At 36.2% G+C, this 24,580-nt stretch overlaps 1 protein-coding gene across 8 annotated transcripts in view; it reads right to left on the minus strand.

The window, feature by feature from the left end:
• The window catches only part of EML1 (EMAP like 1), a 123,099-nt gene that overhangs the window by 22,758 nt on the left and 75,761 nt on the right, over positions 1 to 24,580 (minus strand). For 2 of the 8 annotated variants that reach the window (XM_064713401.1, XM_064713397.1), the window contains exons 3-7: positions 23,763 to 23,895; positions 14,750 to 14,884; positions 8,418 to 8,446; positions 7,007 to 7,033; positions 3,790 to 3,919 (exon numbers count right to left, since the gene is read on the minus strand). In XM_064713401.1, the coding sequence (XP_064569471.1) occupies positions 3,790 to 3,919; positions 7,007 to 7,033; positions 8,418 to 8,446; positions 14,750 to 14,884; positions 23,763 to 23,895 (454 nt within the window). Of the gene's footprint in view, positions 1 to 3,789; positions 3,920 to 7,006; positions 7,034 to 8,417; positions 8,447 to 14,749; positions 14,885 to 18,155; positions 18,207 to 23,762; positions 23,896 to 24,580 lie in introns of all 8 variants that reach the window. The other 6 variants (XM_064713395.1, XM_064713394.1, XM_064713396.1 and 3 more) reach the window with 6 other exon arrangements.

Here is a 24,580-nt window from a genome sequence, read left to right on the forward strand (position 1 = left end):
TACTATTTACACTGCTTGACTAATTAAAATAAAAAATTAGACTTGATAGAAACATTAACAAGTCATTCAGCACATCTCCCTGCATTACACAAGGATTGATTGCATTATCCCATGTGCAAGTTGATTCATTTCATTAATGTGGACATGACCAGCCAGATGGACAAAAACCATAAAAAGGTTACATCATCCATTCCAATTTATTTTTGTAGTATTTAAAAGGCAGTGGCCCAGATTGTGATGGCAGTCATATCAATACAAATATAAAATTAATTCAATGAAATGACTGTAATAATAATCTCAATTAAACTGAATGTTAAATCAGCCAAATTTTGTAGTTTTATTCTTCTGAAGAGTCATTAGGGACTACAACTATTTTGGCTTTCTTTTTTTTATGGAAACAGAAAGAAACAGCATTAGCAGAATCTTGGCAAAAGAGAAGTGCATTCTAATGCAGTCAGTATGGAGGAACTGGCTGTGAAAAATACATGTGCAGATAATGAAACCCCATTTACATGATCTAAACAAGACACTTGTGCACTATTCTGGATGGTCAATGACAAGCCACTGAAATTAAAATAGTCATGTTAACATTGCTGAAGTAATAAGGTCAATTGTTATCCTATAAAAATACCTATTTTATAAGAAACAGCTTGCTGATTTTTTCTTATAAATGCAACAGAAGTAGTGCAGCATACCCAATTATTAAAATGTGAATTCAGAAATAGAGCTTTTAGTCTCATAAACTGAAACATCTCAGCCAAAGTTTCTTGAGATATTAAAGTGCAATGACATTGAAACTATCAATATCTTAAATTACAAAGAATTTACTATCAATTTGAATCTGTGATGGTTGGTGTTACTACTCTAGATTGCTGGACAACGATTAATTTTTTACATTTATTTTTTTCTCTAAGGCCAGATAGCATTATGAATTGAAACATAATATTCCCCTAGTTCAACAACATATAATCAAATTTATAGTGAACCAGCAGCTAAGTTAGTGTAAGGAATTGAACTTCTGAAAAAGTGGAGAACATTACACAAACATGCATAAGTAACAAATCTCAGTGCACAAAAATAGCCATTAAATGGGAAAGATTACATTCTTTAGGGAAAATCTCCTTTCTATACTATTCTTCTTGTGGGGAACAATGCTGCATTCAACCCTTCACATGACTGCTGTTGTCAAACAATTTCTTTCTATCGGCCTTTTTTCTCAAATGCAAACTCCTGGGGTTGATCCCTCCCTTCTCCTCACTGTTTCCCACACTTGGATTTGGTGGCTTCGACTCGGATTTGGTGAGCTGGCATTTCAGGGAGTGTTACCTTGACCTTTTCTTTTCATTTGGCCTGCAGTTTTTGTTTCAAACCTCCTGCCTGCCAAGTGAGTTTCTCTTAAATGGATCTGGGCGGGCCACTGTTCCCACCCTGAAGTCTCTAGTGCTGATTTCTCACTTGGATTTTGCACCTCTGCTCCAGCCCCCCTCACACTTCATCACTCACTGTTTTTGTTTCTTCATGTCCTAATATATATGATAATATATCAAAGGTGTGAAGCTTTTTCAGCTTACCCAGACAGCTGCTAACGTGACTGTAATAACTCTTCATGGTTCTGGAATGCCCTGAAATCTGTACACATTAGGTTTTCTTCCTGCTGTTTCTCATCATACTCTGCTTCCCCTTCCATTTGTCCACACCACCTCCAATATCTTGTTTCCCTATCCCCATTCTTATATTATAGAGCATTTCTGGCTGTACTCCCACAGCTGCACTCATTTATCTGTTACAAAGACGTTTTTTCCTATTCCAGTTCCGTTACCCTCCAATCAAGCAGTGCAGCTTCTCCAACTCAACTGGAATGAATGTCTGCAATATTGCTGGGTTTTCTGCTGTATTTTTCTATCTTCTTAAATGATCTTATGCTCCTGCTCACAGTTTCTCTTCTTCTTGTTATAGTTTTTAAAGTGGGCATTACCTTCTCCCCTTTTTTTAAAATTATTTCTAAATGCCTTTCAAAATCTCCCATATACATTTAATTGTCTTATATACCTTCCATTGCTATAAATATTAAGTATGGATATCATGATTGGATTTATTGCAAATAAATCAGAAACAGAAGAAGCTAGCACGGTATTTTTGGAAAAAACTACCTCCTCCTCAATACCATTTAGAAAAACCATCTAGGGTTAGTTAGATTGTTTTATTAATTCATGTCTCTTAGACAATCTTAGACAGGATTCTGCTGGGTATATGGACACACACCTGGAAGGACATATGAATATTCAAACTAAAAATAATAATCCATCTGGCAAATATTTGGTCATTTAAATAAGCTTAACTGAGAAACTAATGAGACTGAAATCATGACCTACTCTAATTATAATTTCTTATAATAGCCTGAAATATTGACGTCAGGTTCCACCTACATGCTGCTAATGGCATTCTGCTTTGTGTCATGCTTGGGTGTTCTGTTGTTTCAGCGAGCTTTCTAAAACTTCCTCCTTACCATCCTTAGGCCCCTTCAGTGAAGAGCTCCTTACAACTGCAAAAGACATAATTCAGTTCTGTTGTGAAAATGGTGAGAACCTGTACAATTAGATGGTAAAAAGCTGCAAGCAGCATTTATCACTGTAATCTCACCTGTTTTATTAATTTTACGGATTTTTTTGTCTTTTTGACTCCTCTTCACTTATTTGTGCATGCACTATCTATGCAGTTCCAGCAGAATGGGATAGAACATACAGCCTCAGCTGTAATAGGAATAATAAGAATGGTTACTAAATCTGTCATTAATCTCTTGTGAATACAAAGGGACTTTTGGAAACTCTCTGAACATTCTGAAACCACATGCAGTTCTATTTATACAACTTTGAAAAAGACTATATGCAGTCTGTCTTCTTTTATGAAGTCAAAGTAATTTCCTATTTTCACTGCAACCAGAGATTTTTCTTTCAAGAGAAAACCTTATGAAGACGTCATCTCTCTGAAGATAACGGATATTACAAATAAACTCAGATCTTGATTCAAGAAAAAACATAAACATATATTTTATCTTGAATCATTTATTATATATAAGATTATATAAAAGTGAAATGTCTTTTTTAAAATAAAGAATATATTCCATCATTATATTTAACATGAAATAGGAAAACTTTTTTATGTCATGAAACAATGATTGCTTTCAAGTTAGATTTCTGCAACTATGTCCACTCATAGAAGTCAGTGGAAAAATCTGGTTGCTTACTATTTGTGGTGTTTAAGCCCCCTTAAGATACAAATCCAAATATTATTTTATATATTACATTTCATAAATTTTATGGCTAAGTATGTATCAGTTGCACAGCACTACTCAATTCAGGGCTTATTCCAGTTGAATGTACCATCCTCTTAAGGACAATGGTGTTCATTTTATAAAACAGTTTAAAATGATAAATTACTGTTAAGAACTAGAAAAAAACCTGAGCTCGTCTTATGCATATTATAATTAATAATCCCATCTCACTACATTCTTATGATATGCCTAGTTTAATCCTTGGCTAATTAGAATGCTTCAGACTTAACCTTCAGGCAACATTTAAGCAAAATCTTTCTTAAGCTGCCACCCTGTACTTTACAAGGTGAAGAACAGCAGCCTCAAGAAATTAACACCTATTTTCAATGGAATGTCACTTCAGCAATTAAATGAACCCTATGACCTTAATCCTGCTATGCTTTAGCTTGAGAAGTTATTTAAGCGAAATCATTATGGAATGATTGATTTCCAGTAGTCCTCCAGCACAGAAAGGATACACCCATTCCAGTTTAAGCCTCTTGGCTGGTAGTTCTACTTTTGCTTCCAAATTGTAAGATTCCACTTGCTCTTTGGGCATGTACATGGTAACAGGACGTCCACGAAGAAACATTTTTACGTATCCTTCCTCTACAAAAGGTCAGAAATGTTTAATGTTACACAAAAAAGCCAGTGGGGAGAATTCCAGTGCTCCTCCATCCCTTCCCACATAACAGTTTGGTGCATTACAATTATAAAATGACATGCAATCTCAAACTTAGAAATTTAGCATGGTTTTTTTTTCCTAAATCATAATCACTAAGCAGAATTTTTAAAAACATACAAAGTCCCTTCTTCCTCTAAATATTCTGAGTAGCACAATTAGAACTAAACAGTGTCATGAAAAATTACAAAACAGAAAGGTCTGAAATTGAATTTTTTAAAAAAAGTTACAATATTATGGTTTTTAAATATTAAAAATGAAGGGGAATACATCAAAGATTACAATTAACGCAGAAATGCCACTTAAAATTAATTTTATTTTTTTAATCAATGTTTACAGTTGAGCATCAGCATCTAAATTATTTTCCAACACTCAGTCGCATTCTTTGCATCCCAGTGTAAAGATATGCTTTACACTTGATACAGTGTTAGAGATACATTCGAAATAAGGAACACAAACAATTAGTAAGAGGAATCATGCTGATGTACATGCAGAAAAGATATGTGCTTTAAGAATTACTAAACATTGAGAAAAGAATGACAACATTGACAGCACATTAAAAGAAAGGAAAATGACATACAGGAGAGAAGCTACAAAAACTCAATTGGCTGACAGAAGTAAACATTTCTAGAAGAAAATACTAAAAGTAATCTGTTGAACTGGTAAGAAATATTTTTGGGGCAGAGAAGCAGAGATTAATAACAGATCTGGAAGTACTGACTTGGGGACTTCATGGGGCTTATAAAACTAGGAGATCTGGGAAATGCCATGAAGGTCTGACTAGGACTTTTGGGAAGTGGCAAGGCCAAAGTGGGTGTCCTGTGAACTTCTGATGAAGTTTGTCCAGATTCAGAACGTGCTGGCTCTTGCTGCTCCATCGGCAGATCAAGGGGTTCAGCCTTGTTCGCATGCGAATCAAGCAGTTTTGGAGTCAGTGACATCTGTAGAGTTACTAGACAGAATAATCGTGGGCACAGAGGAAATGGAAGGGCAAAAGTAACAAAAATCATGTAAATGAAAAAAAAATGATACAATTTAGGACTGTTAAATAATGCTATGAATTTTTAAGTATCATTACAAATATACCACTATTTTTTAAATTTGAAAGCTAAGGCTTTATTTTAATTTGAAATATGCATACGCTACAAATCCTGACTAAATTAATAAGAATTATTGATTGAACAAATAAACATCATAGCAATGCTGTATTACCTAACTAGATGTGTCTTTTGCCTTTACACTAATTCATATGGGAAAGAGATCTACCTCACCTGTCACAGTAAAGTTACATTTAGGTCTCTCTAGCTTCTTTACAGAACACATACATAAAGTGAAAGCAACAGAAAACTTAATGTTAAAAAGAACAGATAATAATGATGAAATAATGGTGACAGAAGGTTGGAACTTCAAGGTGTCTGTTAAAATGATAGAATATTGGAATTGTTTTAAAAATCTACTCCAATATATCTGTATTGGAAAATAAAATAGAGGGTAGAGCATTAAATAGCAAAGCATTACAGCACTATTTGTATGCGCATGCAGCACCTATTTAATGAGCTTCAAACACGTGCCAACACTGCTGATGCTGGTGCACTGGAAGTCAACAGATTTTCAGCAATGACAACTACTGGCTATACTTATCAAAGGCTGTGAATGAACCAAAGTTTAATTCACCAAGCTGCTTTTCTCACCTGAAGCTTACAGGACTCATAAAACTTGCATTTAGCCATCTACAGTGGGAGCATTTGACCTAGTCACATCAGACTAGGAAAATAAACTATATCAAGAATATTACAACAAGTATATGAATTATGCCTTCAGAATGTGTGCATGTCTCTCTCCTAATTGTAAAGAGGAACTTAGGCTGATTAGGTCAAGTATAGAGGTCATGCTGTGTACTTATTTCTAACTTCTGGTAATATTCCATCTCTACAAGTTTTTGTTCCTAACCCAAATACATCATCTACACAATCAATCTCCTCTTTTTCATACTTTTCTTAAGTTTTAAGACAGCAGAGTTCTAAATGTAAAGATATAGATGTAAAGAGAGACAATCATCAAACTACAAAGACAGACCAAGAGTGAAACTTTTAGACAAATGTATCTTTTACATCTGCAGTTTTGTAAATTTGATATTGTTTTTGCATAAATGAACAGTTAATGAACTGAAAAAAGGACATCAATGCCAGTGGGATCTGCAAAGGAGACCACCACTGACTGCAAGTATAAATTGGTACAAAGAATACACAGAGGTAGAGACTCTCTAATATTGACTTTGCTTTGAGAACAAACATTTTTTCTTTGTGAAATTCACATTTATTGCAAAGCTGAAAGACACTGATTAGTGGAAAAACTGTTAGGATATAGCTATTTCTAAAAAGCAGATAAATCTGTGATTAGATCACAGATATAAACATGCATCAAAAATGTGCATATTTACACTGCAACTTCACTAAAGCTTTAGACACCAAAATGGTACGTTTACCAAATGTAACTCTGCTTTATGACACTAAGCAAAAAGCAATGAGATATTAGTTGTAGGCCTAGGTCTGTTTATTTAAGATTCAGAAAAATCTACAATCTACTCAACAAGAAAAAGCAAGAAAAAACAAAGGCTTCTATGATCATGTTAGGCTAACAGCAAAACAGCCAACAAAGGGGCAAATTCTATACAAATTTCAGCAGAAGTGCAGAATGCCATTTCAAACACAGTGAACATCCACGTGTTGCCATATAGCTCTCTCAACATTTTTTATCTAATTCAAATTCTTAGGACTAAGTCCACAGGAATGTAAATTATAACCCATTATTACGATTAAAGTGCACCTGAGGGTTATAATTCAGTAGATCATATAATAAATGGTATAACATTTTTGTTTCACTCAAAAGAACTAGAAAAGTTTTAACATTGCAAAATGCACACAAGTTAGAAAACTGCTGTATATATATTGAGCTGTTATCCCACCAGAGCCATTTTGCTTCGAGAGCTATGAGGTTTTGAAAGTGAAGCCTACCTTTGCAGTGTGTCACACGGCGCTTCCCTTGTGATTACAGAGACAGAGACAGAAGGGCTAGATAAAGATGTGTTTGAATACAATAACTCTCTAAATACCTGCTCTAGAGGCTGTCCAGTCTTAGTCTGATGCAGGCTAACGTGGGGCTTGACAAAACACTGAGCCATACCTTCTAAACCTCTTTCCTCAGTAAGGGGCCTCTGTTTGGTTCTACCATTAAAACACTGGCTTAAACTCCATTATGTAACCATACACTTAAGTAAAACAAGTATAATCTCCTAAGAAAAAAAATTCATTTCAGTAGGAATTTTGTCTAGGTAAGAAGGACATCAATGTAGTGTCACATCTGTTTAATTACTGACTTTTATCTATGGGAAAAGTGGCAGAAGAAAAAATACTACAAACACCTTTTTTTACATGGTATAAGGGAAGGAGAAATATTAGGCAAGGAAACCACATTCTGTGCAAATCAGAAGTTTTGTTTTTCTAAACCATCAGTTTTTATGGAAAGGACATGAACCATGAATATACTGTCACTAGAGACTTAAGTGCTTATTTAATTTCATGTATTATTGACTTCAAAATCAGTTACATTGAACCCTGAAACATGGCTTAAAAGCTTTGTTGGATGCTGATCAATCCGTGCAGTAAACAAAGGATCTACAACTTTTCAGCTTAATGTATGATTACTGTCACAGAACTATGCATAAAAATAATACAATACATCTAATAAATCAACACAGTTTTTTCCCTTCCCTATTTTGCTAAAAGAAATCTTTATTTTAGTTGTTGTTGACTTTTCAGAACAAAAATAACTTTGATACACTACTCAGCTTCATATTTTCATTAAGACTCTTCAAAAAATTTAACTGCCTAATGACAAGAATAAATACTGCTTTCACTTACACCTACTATATCACTTTCAAAATCTTTCAGCAGGGATAATACCTAAGTTGGAAAAAATTGAAGTGCTTTTCAAATTAAAGAGAGATTACCAAAATTGTAGTAACAAACCACCTTTTTATTTGTAATTTGACATAGTGCATTACAAGGCTTTGGGACAGATGTAACAATCTTTAGAGGACACCATTTTATGATTAATGTGAACTTGGCACTGCTTTAATTACCAAAACCTTAATACTGCTTTGAAAGAGAAGACATATGTGGAGTAAGAAGACGTGGTCTTTTTTGTCCTTGTCTTCTTACAAAGTATCTCAACTGTAAAATAAATCTATTGCATCAATAAAATCTAGAGTGAATTGGTAAAATTTTTCATAATATATCAGCAGCAGCCTGTAAGTATCATGTTTAGATTCCCAATCCCAATTTCTAGGCAGCCACAGAAGAAAGGGAACTAGTGAGGGAACCCAATCACAGTTACTATCTGCTTAAAAATTTGAAAAGTTCCTACCTGCACTGAACATTGGTTCCTTGGGTTTGCTGTGAAAATAACGAAGAAATTACTATTTTAAAAGCATGCACATATAGTCTGCACATGTATATGTATCAATATGACATAAAAGTAAAAATAAAATAAATTTTTGTTGAGCGTATGTATGAATAAAAATACTTTTTCAATTAAATTATTTACAAAGTAAATCCCCAGGCAAAAACAACTGAAAACAGTAAACATCCTTGATTGTACTTTACATTCAATTCTCATTACATTCTTAAAATTATAGATCTTCCTCTACTAACTACCAAATTCTCTTCTTCTGTGAAGTTAGTCCAATTACAGGAGAACACAGAAACTGGCCACGAGAAGCTGTATCATTTTTGGTTTCCAGCCTGGATTTAAGGAGCAAATCAAAGTTTGAATCCTGCTTTTTCCAAAGACTTCACATAAAGCATGGAACTGCCCAGTTGTTCCTGGGTGAATGACAGTACTTGATAAAACACAGAAAGCACATAACCATGATTAAAATGTCTTCTATTTGTCACTGCACAGCTGCCTGCAAGACAACTGGAAATGGGTTTTTCTTTTTGTCTTGAGAAAATATTTGGGAAAACTTGAGAGGAAAATACATACAGCATGTTGAGAAGCTCTCTGGATAGCACTACCCTGGCCAAAAGGAAAGAATCTTTGTTAAGAAATTTGTTTCTAGTCATTTGTTGTTTTTGTCCTTTGCCCCTGTAAATCAAGTTTGAGAGTGTTGTTTCTGATGAAGAATGGAAGGACATGAAGTTATATTAAGCAGGTATTTCTCTTCCCAGTTCCCTCTTTTTTAATTCAATAAAACTTTTGAAGTATAAGATAACTGCTGTAAGTTTCTTAGGGTGATCCCAAAATGGGTGAAGCCCCCATCATTCTGATGGAGAAATACTGAAGTATGAAGTATTCCTAGGGCTTGATGCCATCTCAACACCCTCTTCCAGACTGCACTGGGCAATAAGGAGAAATCAAAAAAAGAAACAAGACTGTGTTGGATTTTTGGACACAGGTTTTTTTAAGCATAAAAGATTCTCTCTCAATAAAATGAAAGATGGACCAAATAATTCTAATATATTTTTCCCCTTGCTTTGGTTTGACACTTATATTGAGAATAACACTTTACTTAATGATAAACCAAAACCAAACCAAATTAATTCTGATTCTACTCCTGATTTAGCAACTTTCCATAATATCAGCCTTTGTGTTAATCATGCATCAAAATACATGCTTCAAGCTGGCATACACAGCCAATGTCATTTATATAAATAGCATGATGTGCTGCCATTGTTAGCACCAAGATGAACATTTTCTTACAAATGAAGATATTTTTAGAAAACTAAAAAACTTTACGGGATGAAGCACTAGTCAGAAATGCAGCCATATTAGAGACAAAACAGTCCCTCGCTCTAAACAGACCATGCTGACCTATTCAAGCTAATCAAGCAAATGTGAAAGGCTGATTCATGACAGTAATAAAGCAAATCATCTGTACTTCCTAATTATACAAACCCTAACCACATACAGCTCAGAGCTCTGACTCCCCTTTTCCCTGAACTTGAGTCACATCCCACTTAACTAGCCCTCAGGAAGGCTTACTCCTGGCTGATAGCTGCAGGAGTGGGGACACTTCACAGTAGCATGGGAGATTATGGTCATCTCCTTATGCTCAAAGCTTCTTGAAAGAGCTTTCTATAGCATTCTGGCTTTGCATAACAGCCTACAACCCTACAGGCTTTCAAAAACAGAGTCATGGAATATCTCAAGCTGGAAGGGATGCAAAGGGGTCAAGAATACAAACAGACTGTGAGTAGATGGTTAGATTAGCACACGCTTCCTCACTCTTTCACACATAGAGACAGCTTTTGGGGGACAGTCTTAGTCCCAGCATATAGAATCATCATTTTCCTTCCCATAACTCTTGCTTTGTATTTTGCATGGTTGCTCAGTTTCAAGAGGAAGCACAAGGCAAATCTTTAGTCAGCCCCTTCCACAGGATAAGGACACTCATTCTTCAGGGAAGTGAAAGCTGGGGTGCTGAACCGCCTGCATGGGACAGAAATGAGGGGGAAAGTCTCTACCCATACAATGACTGTTTTCACAGTGGTACCAACATCACGAGCACCAGTTGAGGCAATCTAACACGCGCTCTTGATTAGTTCCTTGGAATACTTGCGCTTTACTTAACCATTGCATGCCTTGAGTGCTGAATCTTCTCCCCAAATCCTAAGTGAGTGATTTCAACCCTTTGTGGCCTAACAATTGCAAAATGACATAACCATTGAGCTTCTGTTGAAACAGTATGTAAAAATTAAAAATGCATCTCAAGTACAGTGGTCAACCATAGAGAAAAACCAAAACATTGTGCAGACAACCATTATTTTGTTGCAATGTTTTTATTTCTCAGCTATTCTGGAATCAATTTTCAAGCATACAGTACATCTATATAGCTCATAGAAGTCATAGCTTTCCTTAATTTAAGTGAATAAACTAATAGTCTCACTTCATGTGTTTAGTAGCTTTAACATATAACTAATTTCAGATAATTTGTCACCTTAAACACGTAGCAGGATCAGAGATATATCCATAAACCTGACTTTGCAAAGCACTGTACTGTTTTAGATTTTGACCTGTAGATCTTCCACTGTACAACACACACTGAATTCATCTTTTGGGCACTTGATCTAATGCAATTTTTTATATAAAATACACAGAGCAAGGGCACTGTAGGATCATGTTTGTTAAAACTTTTACAAAAACTATAGTAAATTACTACAGCAAATTGGAAAAGCAATGAGATTCCCCACTGGTAGGTGAAATAATAGTTTTTCATATTCCAGAAAAAAGTCTACCCATCTAAGTATAGAAACTAGTTTTTTTAACAAAAACTATCCATAAGATGTTTGTTTTGTTTATAGAAGATAACGTTATTTTAATCAATGAGGTAATCACATAATGGCTGTTGATACAATTTGGTATGTGTGATAGAGTAGGAAGTTATACATAGACGTAAAATAAAAAGCAAAGCCTTAGGAAAAAAATCCAACCATTTCAGGAGATCAATACAGAAAACAGCAGCTCCATGCTAATAACTTCACCAAGGCAAAGTAGCTGCATGAAGTTACACATCCTTGCAACACTTTACAGAATTTGCAGCTTAAATTAGAGTAAGCTGGTCTTTTAGCTGTCCCTTCACTGGTCATTATGGATTTTGCTTGGTTTTGCCTTTCAAACCTTTCAGGCTCACTTGTCCCTAAGATTGTTGATGCTTGGTTTGCTAATTCAGATGTGTGCAGTTATACATTCTCTACAAGGGTTGAGAGATTTTGTTCAAATCTGCACATGCAGAGAGACACTTTGTTCCCAAGTAAACTAATAATAGATTGCTTTTCCTCTCAAAATTAATATTATTTATGGATATTATGTATTGTTACAGTAAGGCTTTTTTCAGTTATATTTGTCTTTTAGAAATCTTGAAGTACAAAAATCTTAGAAACAAAATGAAACCCACATCTATTAGTTATTTGTTGCTTATAATTATCTTACAAAAATATTAAGGGAAAAAAAATTCAGATGCTAAGATAGAGTCAAATTTCTGTAAGTACCAAAAGGCCCAGTCCTGTGGAATTCTGTTGGCTTATCAAAACTTCATTCACATGCATAGATGCAGAATGCAAACAAGATGTTAATTTGTGTAAATATTACATCTTCCTTAGTTACAATCTTATAACATTTTCTCTGATAGTATTTAATTTTTTTCATTATTCCTTTAATTTTCTAAGCCTTTCACTGAGTCACAAGTCAGGTTGGAAGGGATCACAGTTGTTCACCTGGTCCAACCTCCCTGCTCAAGCAAGGTTGTACCAGAGCACATGGCACAGAATTGTCTAGACAGTTTTCAGATATCTTCACTGAGGGAGACTCCACAATATCTCTGGACAATCTTTTCTAGTGCTCAGTCACCCACATCATAAAAACATTTTCCTCCTATTTCTGTGCATCAGTTTCTGCCCATTGACTCTACTTATTGCTTGGCATTACCAAGAAGAGCTTGGCTCCATCTTCTTGACACCCTCTGCTCAGCTATTTGTAGACATCACTGAGACTCCCTCTCAGTTGTCTAGAGGCTGAACAGGCCCAGCTACCTCAGCCTTTCCTTGTAAGAGACCTGCTCCAGTTCCTTGGTCAACTTTGTAGCCCTCTGCTGGACTCACTCCAGGAGCTCCATGTCCCTCTTGAACTGAGGAGCCCAGACCTGGACACAGCACTCCAGATGTCCCGCACCAGGGCTGAATAGAAGGGCAGAATTGGATGGTTGGACTTGATGATCTAAAAGGTCTCTTCCAACCTTGACAATTCCATGCTTTTTCTCCCTCAAGCTGCTGGCAATGGTCTTCCTATTGCATCCTAGGATTCCACTGGCCTTCCTGGCCACAAGGGCACACCTGGACATAACCCATGGACAGCTTGTTGTCCACCAGAACACCTTCTCCTTTATCCATGCATGTAGGTCTCTTGCCCACTTTTTCTGATTTCTTGCTCATCTGGATGCCTGGTTCTTGAGCCTGGAGGAAGTGATCTTTGAATATCAACCAACTCTCTTGGATCCCTCTTCCCTGCAGGTCTTGTTCCCATGGGATTCTTCCAAGATTCCTGAGCAGGCTAAAGTTAACTCTTGAAGTCCATGGTGAACATCTTACTTGCTGCCCTGCTTCATCCCTTCCTGGTACTGAACTCCAGCTCATGGTCATGACAACCAAAGCTGCTTCCAACCTTCACATCTCCAACAGGGCCTTCCCTGCTTGTTATCACAAGGTCAGGCAGCACACTATTCCTTGTGGGATCTTCCACTACCTGTGACAGGAAGTTGCCATCAATGCTTTCCAGGAACCTCTTGGACTGTTTGTGCTTTGCTGTGTTGCTTCTCCAGCAGATGTCCAGGTAGATAAAGTCTCCCACAAGAACCAGGGCCTGTAACTGTGAGGCTGCTTCAAGCTGCCTGTAAAAGACCCCTTGCACTTCCTCCTGTTCAGGCAGGTTGTAGCACACAACCATAAAGTGCCACCCTTACTAGTCTGCCCTTTTATCCCAATCCATAACTTATTCTAAGTTCCATAGTTTGCACACTTGCTGTCTTGCTTCATAGCTGAAAACATAGGACAGAAACCAAGCTATTAATAATGTAATCACCCATATTTGGGTTGTAAAAGAGTACACAACCAGCTCAGTCACTCCTTACTCAAGCAAATATGCTAAAGGGATAAAAAGGAAGGAGCATTTTGTGCCACACCATTGACAATGACTCATGTAATGGCACTGATGCCCAAAGAGAGCAGGTAAATTAAGTTATTAGTTGAGCTTCATTAACAATGTGTTTTTATGGCCACATCATCAGTGAGACAGTGAAACAGTACCATCAACACCATTTCTTGCAAAGGAAACTGCAATAGAACAGGTCAAGTGAAATGGCTGAAACTAAATTCTGACTAGGAAATATAGGAAAGAACTGCTTGACCTATACTGACAATACTGATGAACCTCAATGAAACAGCTATTTGTTCAAGGCTATCCTAAGTCTGAAATCCTTGGAAAGATATCCTCTATTCTCTGTGCTGTCAGCAATACAGAGAAGCATGATCAAAGATACACAGAGATAGGCATCACTTCATTCTGCTTCATTGAACAGTACTTGCATGTAAACCCCTCTCTTCGTTTATATTTAATCTGGCTGTCAGATCAAGGCATTCATAGTTCAGAGACTGGCTGGACATCAATCTACATGTGGGATGTGGTGGCTGAATGCTTCTCAGCAAGTGTTTTGGTTTTTCTTCCTCTTTCCTTCACTTCTTAAACTACCTTTATCTTGATTTATGAGTTTTCTCACTTTTGCTCTTCGTGTTTTCTTCTCCTCATCCCACTGGAGGACAGGAAGTGAATGGCTGTGTGATACCTAGATGCCAGCTGGGTCAAGGCACCACAACCAGAAACTCAAAGAAGTACTTGTCAGGAATATAAAGACCAAGGGAAACCACTAAGATATTAGAAAAGGCATGTTTAATAATTATGAACTTTCCTGGGAAACTCTAAGTTCTCACACTGTTTATAGTTTAGAAATAAGGCAAATAAATTTAATCTAAATATGAAAGCCTGTTTTATTTCAAATGTTTTAATATATATTTTGGTCCAAGAATTGGAGCTTTGTAAAAAAAAAGCTTCCAATATTTTAAACAAGAAAAACTAATTTCACTAAAGAAACTAATTTCATTATTAGAGCAGGAGGCAGAGAAAGGGGATAGGTACTTAGATGACATTACCTTTCACTGTTCTTTTTACCACTAGATGAACTGCTGGTGGAACCAGTGCGGTTGCGACTCCCTTTGGAATCTCCATAGCTTTCCCTCCGACCTCCTGGGGACACACGCTCAGCTGAACTGGTTCTCTTAATGGTGCTAATAAAACAAGGAGCAAGTTTCACAGTGGCACTTGTAAAAGTATATATTCTACAATAAATATTTATGAGAAATGTATCAAGTAGAATACTAACCCTAAAAAAATAACTATGATTAAAAAAAAAAATCTTAACTTGATTTGTTAAAGAGTGTATGTAAGAGTTTTGGTGAGTATCTGGTGCAACAGAGACAAACATACTGCTTTTAACTTAATCATAAAAAAGAAGATGGGCTAAACCAATTTCATAGAGTGGTTGCAATCTTTCCCGGGTCACGTTTCAAATCCCTCACTACCACTCCATGCTTCTGAACTTTTGGATTCTCTTACAAAGAAGTGAAAGATTTAAAGAGAAAGCATTGCCTGACATTTCCAGCCAGACTACAGAGAATGCCAAAAGTATGTCAAAATTTGAACACAAGCAAGCTAACTTTGGGTCTTCATCCAATATCAATTACTCTGTGGTTCAAAGCTAGTTTTAACAAACTCCAAACTGCAATTAATGGTGAACTAGCCTGCATTTTTTTGTTGTTGACAAAAATGTATGCTTCCTAGTTACATGTATGAATAGATTATATTCCCCACATGTCCTGACAGGACGTTTCTCCAGGCTTAAAGCTCACCCTACCCTCTCACTCTTCAACCATCCTTCCTGCCAAGATAGCTATCAAGGGAGCTCCTGTGCGGCTTTATGGCACTCCTTAGACATCCAGCTCTCTGTGATGGAAAAATGGGATCCAAAACATAAGCAGTGCTACTTAGTAAATTAAGAGAAGCTCATTCAGAACTTACACTTTATAGGAGACAAGTTATTGACCAAAGCACTTCTCTCTAAAGCAGTGCTTCTTAGCCAAGAGGGGGAGCAGCTAAGGGTGAGGCCCCAAAGCAGGTAATGCTTTACAGGTTGCTGCAGGCCCTTTGCAGCACAGAGGCTCAGGCAGCAGTACCCAGACTGAGGCAGGAATCAGCCCCATGGCAGCAGCTGAACAACAGGACTCAGTGTCAGGGTCTCATTTCCCCCCATTTCAGTCCTGCACTATTTTCTTCCCTGTAGAAATCACAATGAAAATATCCCCCTTAAGTTATAAAATCCCCATACTAAATAACTACCTTCCACAGCTCTCTCACCCCAGAAATCAGGGAAACCAATGATTCCAGTTCACATCTCTCCACCCAAATCCCAACCACAACCTCCATCCCACTGTGAAAACTTTGGTACTTGCTCCTTTAAGGCCAGTCTTATCCTAGTCACACCTTTTTTCATCCCCAGCCATCTCCCCCTTAGCCTCCATAAACCCTCAGAGATGCTCTGCTTACCAGAATACTCATCTCATTCTTGAGGACTACTCCAAACTTCCCCAGCAGTCCCTAACAGCTATCCCTGCCCTGCCATCTCAGTCAGCTCCTCTGGCTCTGTCCCACTTCATGTATGGTGTAAGTTGGCTCTCTATAACTAGTGGAACCAAAATGGGCTTTCCTGTCTGGTTAAAAAACACCTAGCCTAGCAACTGTACACTGTCTGCTTTAAAAAACCCCAAACTATTTCTGCTCCCCAATGGATTTTTACCAGCAAGGAGGGGAATATTTCAACACCGCAACTCAGACTCAGCTACAGAAATGATGGGAACACCTGAACCAGAGTCTTTCTGGAAAGAAATGGCCTTTTTGAAAAGAAGGCAGTGCCCATCCAGGGCAGATCTGTATGTTAAGGTGCATCTCAGGCTTGACAAAAAAAACCTTCTGATACATGCGATGGTAGGACAGATGTTCAGTGCTGCATTCTTGTAATAAAAACAAGCTTCAAATGATTAAGCTGAAATTAAAAAAATAGTGTTTCTGTGGAGAAAGCAATGTAAGAGAGCAAGCAGAATGCAAAGTTACACAAAGACAGAACAAAATACATTCATAGGGGAAGAGAAAAGGCAGCAACAAGAATTTAGTCCTGTCTTAATTTCAGAAGCGTACTTCCTACACTAGAATAACATTATCCAAGCCATCTCAATGTCAAATGCATGAAAAAACCTTCTCTAGTAAATTAAAGAATTTACTGTTAATATTTAACTATTCTTCCCACATCTCATAACATCATCCAATTTAATACTTCTCCAGTTAAAAAATAAAACTTTGATGCTGAAAATGTTTATTCCAAATTAAATAGTTTTATTAGTATGTGTATTCCACTATTAAATACATTAATTACAGAAACATCCTGTGTGATTTGTCAGGACGATATCTTTATTTTGACATCCTTTCCTGGTTAGGAAAATTTCAGTGTAGGCTTATGTTGATGCATAATTTCTTCTTTAAGGATAAGAGGTGTCAACATCAGCCTACACCAAAATTAAATTAAGGACATTATCAAAGTATAATAATCTTAGCAAAAAAATAAGTTACAGAAACAATTTGAAACTAATTTTAATGTTGCTTGGGGTTTTATTTTTATAGCTGTCAACATTCAAAAGATGAGATGAAGGATAAGAAATGAAAGGGTGTGACTAAAATTTAGAAGTTTAATTCTATCTTCTTTCTGAATAATGAAGTCTCAAATCAGTAGAAAAACTACTTTAACCTCAGGTGTAAAATTCTTTTAAACTGTAATGATTTATGTCCATCACTGCTTAAGCTAATTAGTAATGCTATCTTCTGACAAATTTTATTTTAAACTTTCAACAACAACAGAAGCCCAATGAAAAGTATTAGTTGGTGGTTGGAAACAAGGATTATAACTCCATTATATTAACTCAGTTTTGACATTATACACATTTTGTTAGGTAGACTGTTAAATACCAGTAATTATACCCACAGCTACAGTAGAGATACACTGTCACCTGAGGAGGAATTTTAAATGACAAAAAATACTCATTTAACTTACGGGTTTGTAAGAGTATAACTGGATCCCAGAATTTGGCTTTCACATTAGTGATATGAAAGGAGAGCATTTGCAATTATTTAAGAAGATAACATTTAGTTGTACAATTTTTAACTTATTTGAGACAGCAATGTGGTCAAATACTCCCATAATAAAAATTATGTTAGTATGAAATAATGCAGATACCATCACTGATGTTATTATTATCCAAGTTGTGTGATGCATTTATCAACGATGAAAAAGTTTTAGACATGTACTTTTGGAAATGTTAAAAATGGCAATAATAATTACAGTTCTATCATGTTAATGCTTTTACTAAAACAGCCACTTTCTATGTGTTGAATTGAAATGGAAAGGAAAAACAACTGAACTTCAACACTACAAAGCTATTAAGGATCCCTCACCTTAGAGCAGGCTTTTTCAGTTTGCATGCATTGAGAAGATTCACAGACCTGCTTAATCCAGATTGAGAGGTGCGTAAACAAAGCAGAATAAAAAGTGAATGCAACGATCAAATGTGGAAACAAGACATTTATAAGACTTACATTAAAAGACAAAATTGCATGCTTTCAAGATATGAAGTCACGTGCAAGAGTAAACAACAAAGTGCTTATTCACTCAGTTAGATGTTTGATCATTTCAAACCATACATTTAAGAACACCAATGTATCTTTGAATGACAAAATCTCAGCAGTACCCCGATAGACTGATCATTTGTAAAGCGACTCAAAAATAAAATTAAAAATAAAAAATAAAAATCAAAGAGGCTATCTTAAGGAACACGACAGATGATCCAGCTAAAAGACAAAGACTATTAAAAAAGCAACAACAAAGACAAGAAAATAAATCCTCATATATACATACATATACCACTGCATAGCATGAATGTTTCAGGCAGTTGCATTACTGAATTGTGGTGAACAAATCTGGCCAAAATTAAAAAGATATATACCTTATTACTAAAATTACTTGGGAAAATATAAAAGCTTTTTAATAAAAGAAATTAAAAACCAGTGCACAATGCTCTTAAGACAGAAACTGATGGCATTAATACTTCGTCTAGCACTCATTCTGACCCTCATTTAAATCAATTAGAATGAACTCAGAAATAACATATGACTTTAATTTCATTACGCCTCTGAGCAAAATGTGCTAATAACTTTAATTGTTAGAGATATTGTGAAGTGGTGTAATAGTTTTGCCACCGAAGTTCAATGGAGAGGGATTTCTTTTTTAATTTATATTCTAAATATTTTAAACCATTTTCTTTGAGAGATGAGTGTTACACAGAGCATTTAATTGAAGGTTTGATTCAGAGTTTGTGTGTGTGTGTGCCAGTTACAAACCCTCGCTGCCCCCCAACATTAATTCCAGGCGACTGAACAATTTCCTAGGGGCCATGTGTTTAGAGTTTAGAAGAACAGGAATTTATCATATTAAAGTATTTTATTCTCCCTGCAAACAAAGCTCTTTATGTTTTCTTTGTTCCTGCTTCTTCCTTTTGATCTCCATTGTCAGAGTTTTGTGCCATTGTAATACTTTGCAATCTGCTGGAAGAGAAAGAATGACTGATTGTCTCCTTTTGAAAGGCAAAGTATGTGCAAGCCTGCAGCCTGCACCAGCATCCCTACTGGGAAAGGTACTGTCTGCATTCTCCTCTCTTACTATTTTTTTCCCCCTCAACTCTTGGAAACAAAGCTATTCTAGATGAGTCACAAAACCTTAGATTTTAATAAAGAACACAAAATACCACTACTACACACTGGCCAAATTCCAAAGACAAATTTAGTGTTAAGCAGCAAACTTCAAGCCACATTAAATGCCAAAAAAAAAAAAAGTGCAGGGGGAAGGGAAAGTTCTAGTCACAATACACTAATCTTATTCAGAATGAAAATTTCAAATAATTATTCTAAGCACAAAGTTTAGAATAAAACTATGGCAGCATTCAAAAAGCTGTTACTCAAAATAGCTCATACACTTCTAAATCACAGAATTAGTAAATATTTTAAAATTCAAATCAAATCTTCTGATGGAAGGTTTCTTGTGAAGATGACATGGAAACACTTTTCAAAGCCAGGCAATTCTTGATTGTCCATCTGTGTCAGGTGTTCAGCCCATCTCAGAATCACTCCAGCTCTCTGTTAGCTGGCTGGCACCCAGAGCTGTGTTCACATGGTCCCCAGAGCCTGAGTGCAGCAGCTCCTCTTGGTGCTTCACCACAATTTCTGGTCCCAGTATCACCAGCATCACCAAGCTTTCTATCTTGCACTCTATTACCACCATTTACTTTTATAATCCAGTTGATCCATGTTTTGGATTTCTGCTTTTGTTTTATTCAAGGCATTTCAGTCCTTCCTTAACCTGGACGATTGGGTATTGACTGTGAGATCTCAATGCTGAATCAAGGTTTGGTGCCCTCAATTCTAATTGAACCCAGAGTCAGTTGAGGTTATTCAATACTTTGCAAGATCTGGATCTAATTATCACATTAGGCCCTATAAGAACCTACTGATATCCAGAGATACATGTTTTACATAAGGAAAAGCAATATGCACAGAGGTTAAATGATTTGCATAAGGTCACTGAGAGAATATATGACAGAACTCAAATAAAAGCCTGCTAGTTCCACCCTTTCAGCCTCAAGCATTTTTTATTACCTCCAATTTTATATTCCTGCCAGAAGAAGTCATTTCCATTTCAAATATTAAATGGGAAATCAGAAAATGCAGTGAACTCTGAACCACATCTCCTTGGTAATCCAGCAAGGCAGATAAGCCATATACCAACCTGTGGGTTCAAATGAGTTAACCAACACATTTAATACAGCTATTGTATGAAATGAGATTGTGTCTGCAGACATACCAGTAAATACTTCTATCTCTAAGCAGGAGAATGTATGGATGTACACTTAGTCCCCAAGCAGACTATTTGCATATATTTACATAAATAATGCACAACAAACTGTTTCAAGGGACAGACTGATGTCATTTCAATTGGACATCACACAGTCTCAACCCAAACAGTGCCAAGTATAGGAGAAGAGAGGAATTGGAAAATATTTGATTGTAAGCTCTCTTTTCATAAGGCAGTAAACATTTGGCAAGGACTCAATTCACCTGCACTTTCTCTTGTATATATGCTCACAGGTAATAAAAAAATGGAAGATGCTATTTTTTACTATTTGCTAGATGATATTTTTCAGTCTCAGCAGCAGATTAAAAGTTTAGAAGATGACTCTGCAAAAAATATTTTTCCCCTTTCTACTGTTGCTTTTAACTTTCATTTTTCAAACTCCACCTTTTCAATTGTGCACCTGTGTTGTATGGGAAAACTATTAAAAGCATTCACATAAAAATTAAGTTAAAAGACATCTACAAACACAATACTATTTACAGCTGCTGTGTCACATGACCATATTTTGTACTAGACAATACCTAGACTACAAATTAGCCACAGTTCTGGAAGCAGTTCATAAGAAAAGAGCACTGCCTAGCAGAAATCAGAGCTAAAAAAAAATCTCAAATTTCCCACCATCTGTAAACTGTGCAACACTGAGAGAAGCTTCCAACACAAATAAACAAGTCCGACCCCTTGAAAAAGGAAGCTGTTTGATTTTGCTGATGTATTTCCATTACTGTTTTATGCATAAACATATGCATTTCCTGAAGGTAAAAGGGTCCAGTATAAATACAAAGTGTGACTGAATTCATCTTCAGGTTGCATAATGAATTATTCTACTTGACTATATACAAGAAAGATATTTGGAGCACTTACTGTATCATCTTTCAATACTGAATATGTGGAATACCACTTACTATAAAACCCTAAAATCCAACCAGTAATTTCAAGGTTCTCTATTAAATGATTACAGAATAACTTACCAAAAAAATGTTTTGTACAGTAATTAATCAATGAGGTTCTTACCACTCCACTTTATTCCTCTTGAAGTACATTTATAGGCAAGGCATAGAAATATACTTTAATATAGTTTAATAAAGGTAACAATAAATAACATTTTCATGTTAAAGACAACAATGCAGAATTTGAAAGGAGCAATAATTATACAGCACCTGAATTTACAACTGCTTGTTTCAGGACATGAAACAATCCTGCCCACCTAAGCACTCTTAATAAGTGCTCATCTATTTCAGCAAAACTGTCCATATATTTTTTCCTTTTCCAAAACTGAATACACATTTTCATGCTGCATATTTAAAGCACCTTCAGCACCTTCTTCAGCAATGTGAAGAGACAAAGCATGATAAAAGGACACTGAATACTTGGCCTGTGGAAGAATTTCTCACACAGGAATCAAGGCAGTCTAAAAATACTCCCTAATGATGCTCTCTAAGGACTTTCTCACTGGCATTTTTGGTATCCAGGCTGCACGTGGCTCAGGTGGAAGGGATACAGGCTGCCACTTGTCTTCAGGGATCCTAAGCTAGGATAATGCCTACAAGGCAGTGCCAGATGAAACACCTGAACTACATAAAGGCTCCATGAATAGAGAAAGCACGAGTATGATCCTGAACTGCACTTCACCCACCCTACTCTAGGGCAGGAAGTCTTATGCTGAGACCCAGAGACAGAGCACAGACTCAGGAATCCCACCCTCTGTACACAGGTGAAATCTCCCAATTCTCATATGTTTTATAACTACTAGTTGAAACTTAATTAGGAAGAATGAAATTATGATAATTATTAAGAAAAAATAATTTGTGAAGAACAAATGTGCTTCAAAATTCAGCATGTACTAAATAGTATTCCTTTAAACACTAATACATCTCCTTTTCTAAAAGGAAAGTCTTTCACCCATTTTCAAACTTCTACAAATCTAATAGTGGAACAGTTTGGACAGTATTTGATTTCCTTCTCTTCTGTTAAGGGCTGATTCAGACCAGCCTGCCAAAGGCTACAGCTGCAGCAAACTCCAGCTCATGGGAGGTGACAAGAGTTCATTTTTGTGACATAAACAAATATGGTATTTTCCAATTTTAATTGTGCACAATGTAACTTCTCTCTACTCTACAATAACAGAACCTGGAGTTTCTTGAAAATCAGTCTCTTTCAACACAGTAACAAAAACTGGCATATCCTTAGCCACCATCTCCCCTTTGAGGAAAAATTCTTTTCAAGAGAGAGACCTCAGATCTTAGCAGGTTAATGCTCCCATCTCTACAACTTAGCCTCCCTCAGAGCTGACAGCATCACCACTGCAAAAAGATGAGACACACAAAAGAAATGTACAAAAAAATCCCCCAACCTAAACCCCAAACCATTATCTTTTACACACATATCACACAGCAGATTAGCACCACAATAACTGCCACACATAACTTGAACTTGCTTCACCCAATCCATTCCATTCCTTATAACCCAGATGTATAAAACATTTAGTATATTTAAAAACAGCTACACACAAAGCAAATTGGGACAGAGCAGTAATTTTTAAAAGGGCTTAATACATGCTAATGATAAGATATCTAAAGATGGATGCTTCCATTTGCATAAATATGTGCTAGGCATAGAATTTTCCTCCTCCCTGAGATGCTGTAACCCTGTGCATGCAGTTTATATGATAATTTTGTTAGTGAGAGAAAACCACCAAAGATAACATACTGATTTGCAATGATAACACTGTTTCTCTTCACAAGATATATTTTTACTAGCTACTCAAAGAATTCTTGCACCACTTTTCACATCATGTTGGGCAACAGCACAGTAGAAATGCTTTATTCTCTCTATGCTAAATTCTTAAAAGCAAGAACTGTACACAAATCAGTAAGACCAAGCATTGTGCATTCTTTCAACAGTCATGGCAATAACCTTAATTGTAATTAGAATGAATAAATTAAAAGCCTCTTAGAATGAAATCCATCTCCTTTTCTTTCCAAACTAAATATTTAGTCTGCTGCTTTGCAAGTAAGAAAACCTACATATCTAGCAGGTTAGAACAGGAGCTATACCAAGTTGTCCATTCCATGGTTCTAAGGTTTCTCATGGATGCCTACCTTTTTGCTGCTGGTGTTACAGTCTCCTTTCTGCTTCCTGATGGAGAAGGTAAAGAGCCACTTGGTTTCTTTGGTAATACAGTTCCATTGTTAACTGTAGTCCTTAAAGGCAGGGTTTGTACCAGTGGTCTTGCTGCAAAACAAGTGTAAGATTAAATCATTGCCTTCATTTTCTTTTCTGTGTTTTTTCTTCAGCAAACAACACTAGAATATTTTACATTTTCCATGTAGTGTGCCATTTTTGTGTCACTATGGCCAAATTCAGCATAAATGAGGGTTTTAACATTGAGGAATTGAAAAAATATATTATTATTATTCACAATAATAATAGTCCTATCAAGTAAAAACTCTGTCTTAGGTTAAGGAGCTTAGTGGCAAGCACAAAAGTAGTTGTTGTACTCAAAACCAATCCTGCTCTGTCAAAAGAGCATCAGTCTCTGGCCCACCTGGATAGCATCCAGAGGAGTGCGAGAAATAAAGACAAGTTGTCATCTCAGAAACTCCTGCTCTTCATCTCTCAGTCTTCTTGGAGTTTTTACACAAGCAAATTATCTATTAAAAAATTTCTACTTTCCCCAAAAAGTCTTTTTTCAAAGAATGTGGGCTTATGTTTGACAGAAAGGATTTGTACCCTTTATTCAGAAAAAGCTACTGAAATCAGCAGAAGAGTGAAGGTAATAAGCTGGCATTATCTACCTACATTCTTCTGATCAAATGTTGGCTCAAAAAAAAGATCCGTGTGTCATAGCTGTAATTAACATTAGAATGACAGAAAAGTCCAATTCAAGTAGTTAGAAGTTAGTTGCAAAAACAGTGTT

Source organism: Zonotrichia leucophrys, chromosome 5 (genome assembly GCF_028769735.1).
Source record: "Zonotrichia leucophrys gambelii isolate GWCS_2022_RI chromosome 5, RI_Zleu_2.0, whole genome shotgun sequence".
Classification (NCBI taxonomy): Eukaryota; Metazoa; Chordata; class Aves; order Passeriformes; family Passerellidae; genus Zonotrichia; species Zonotrichia leucophrys.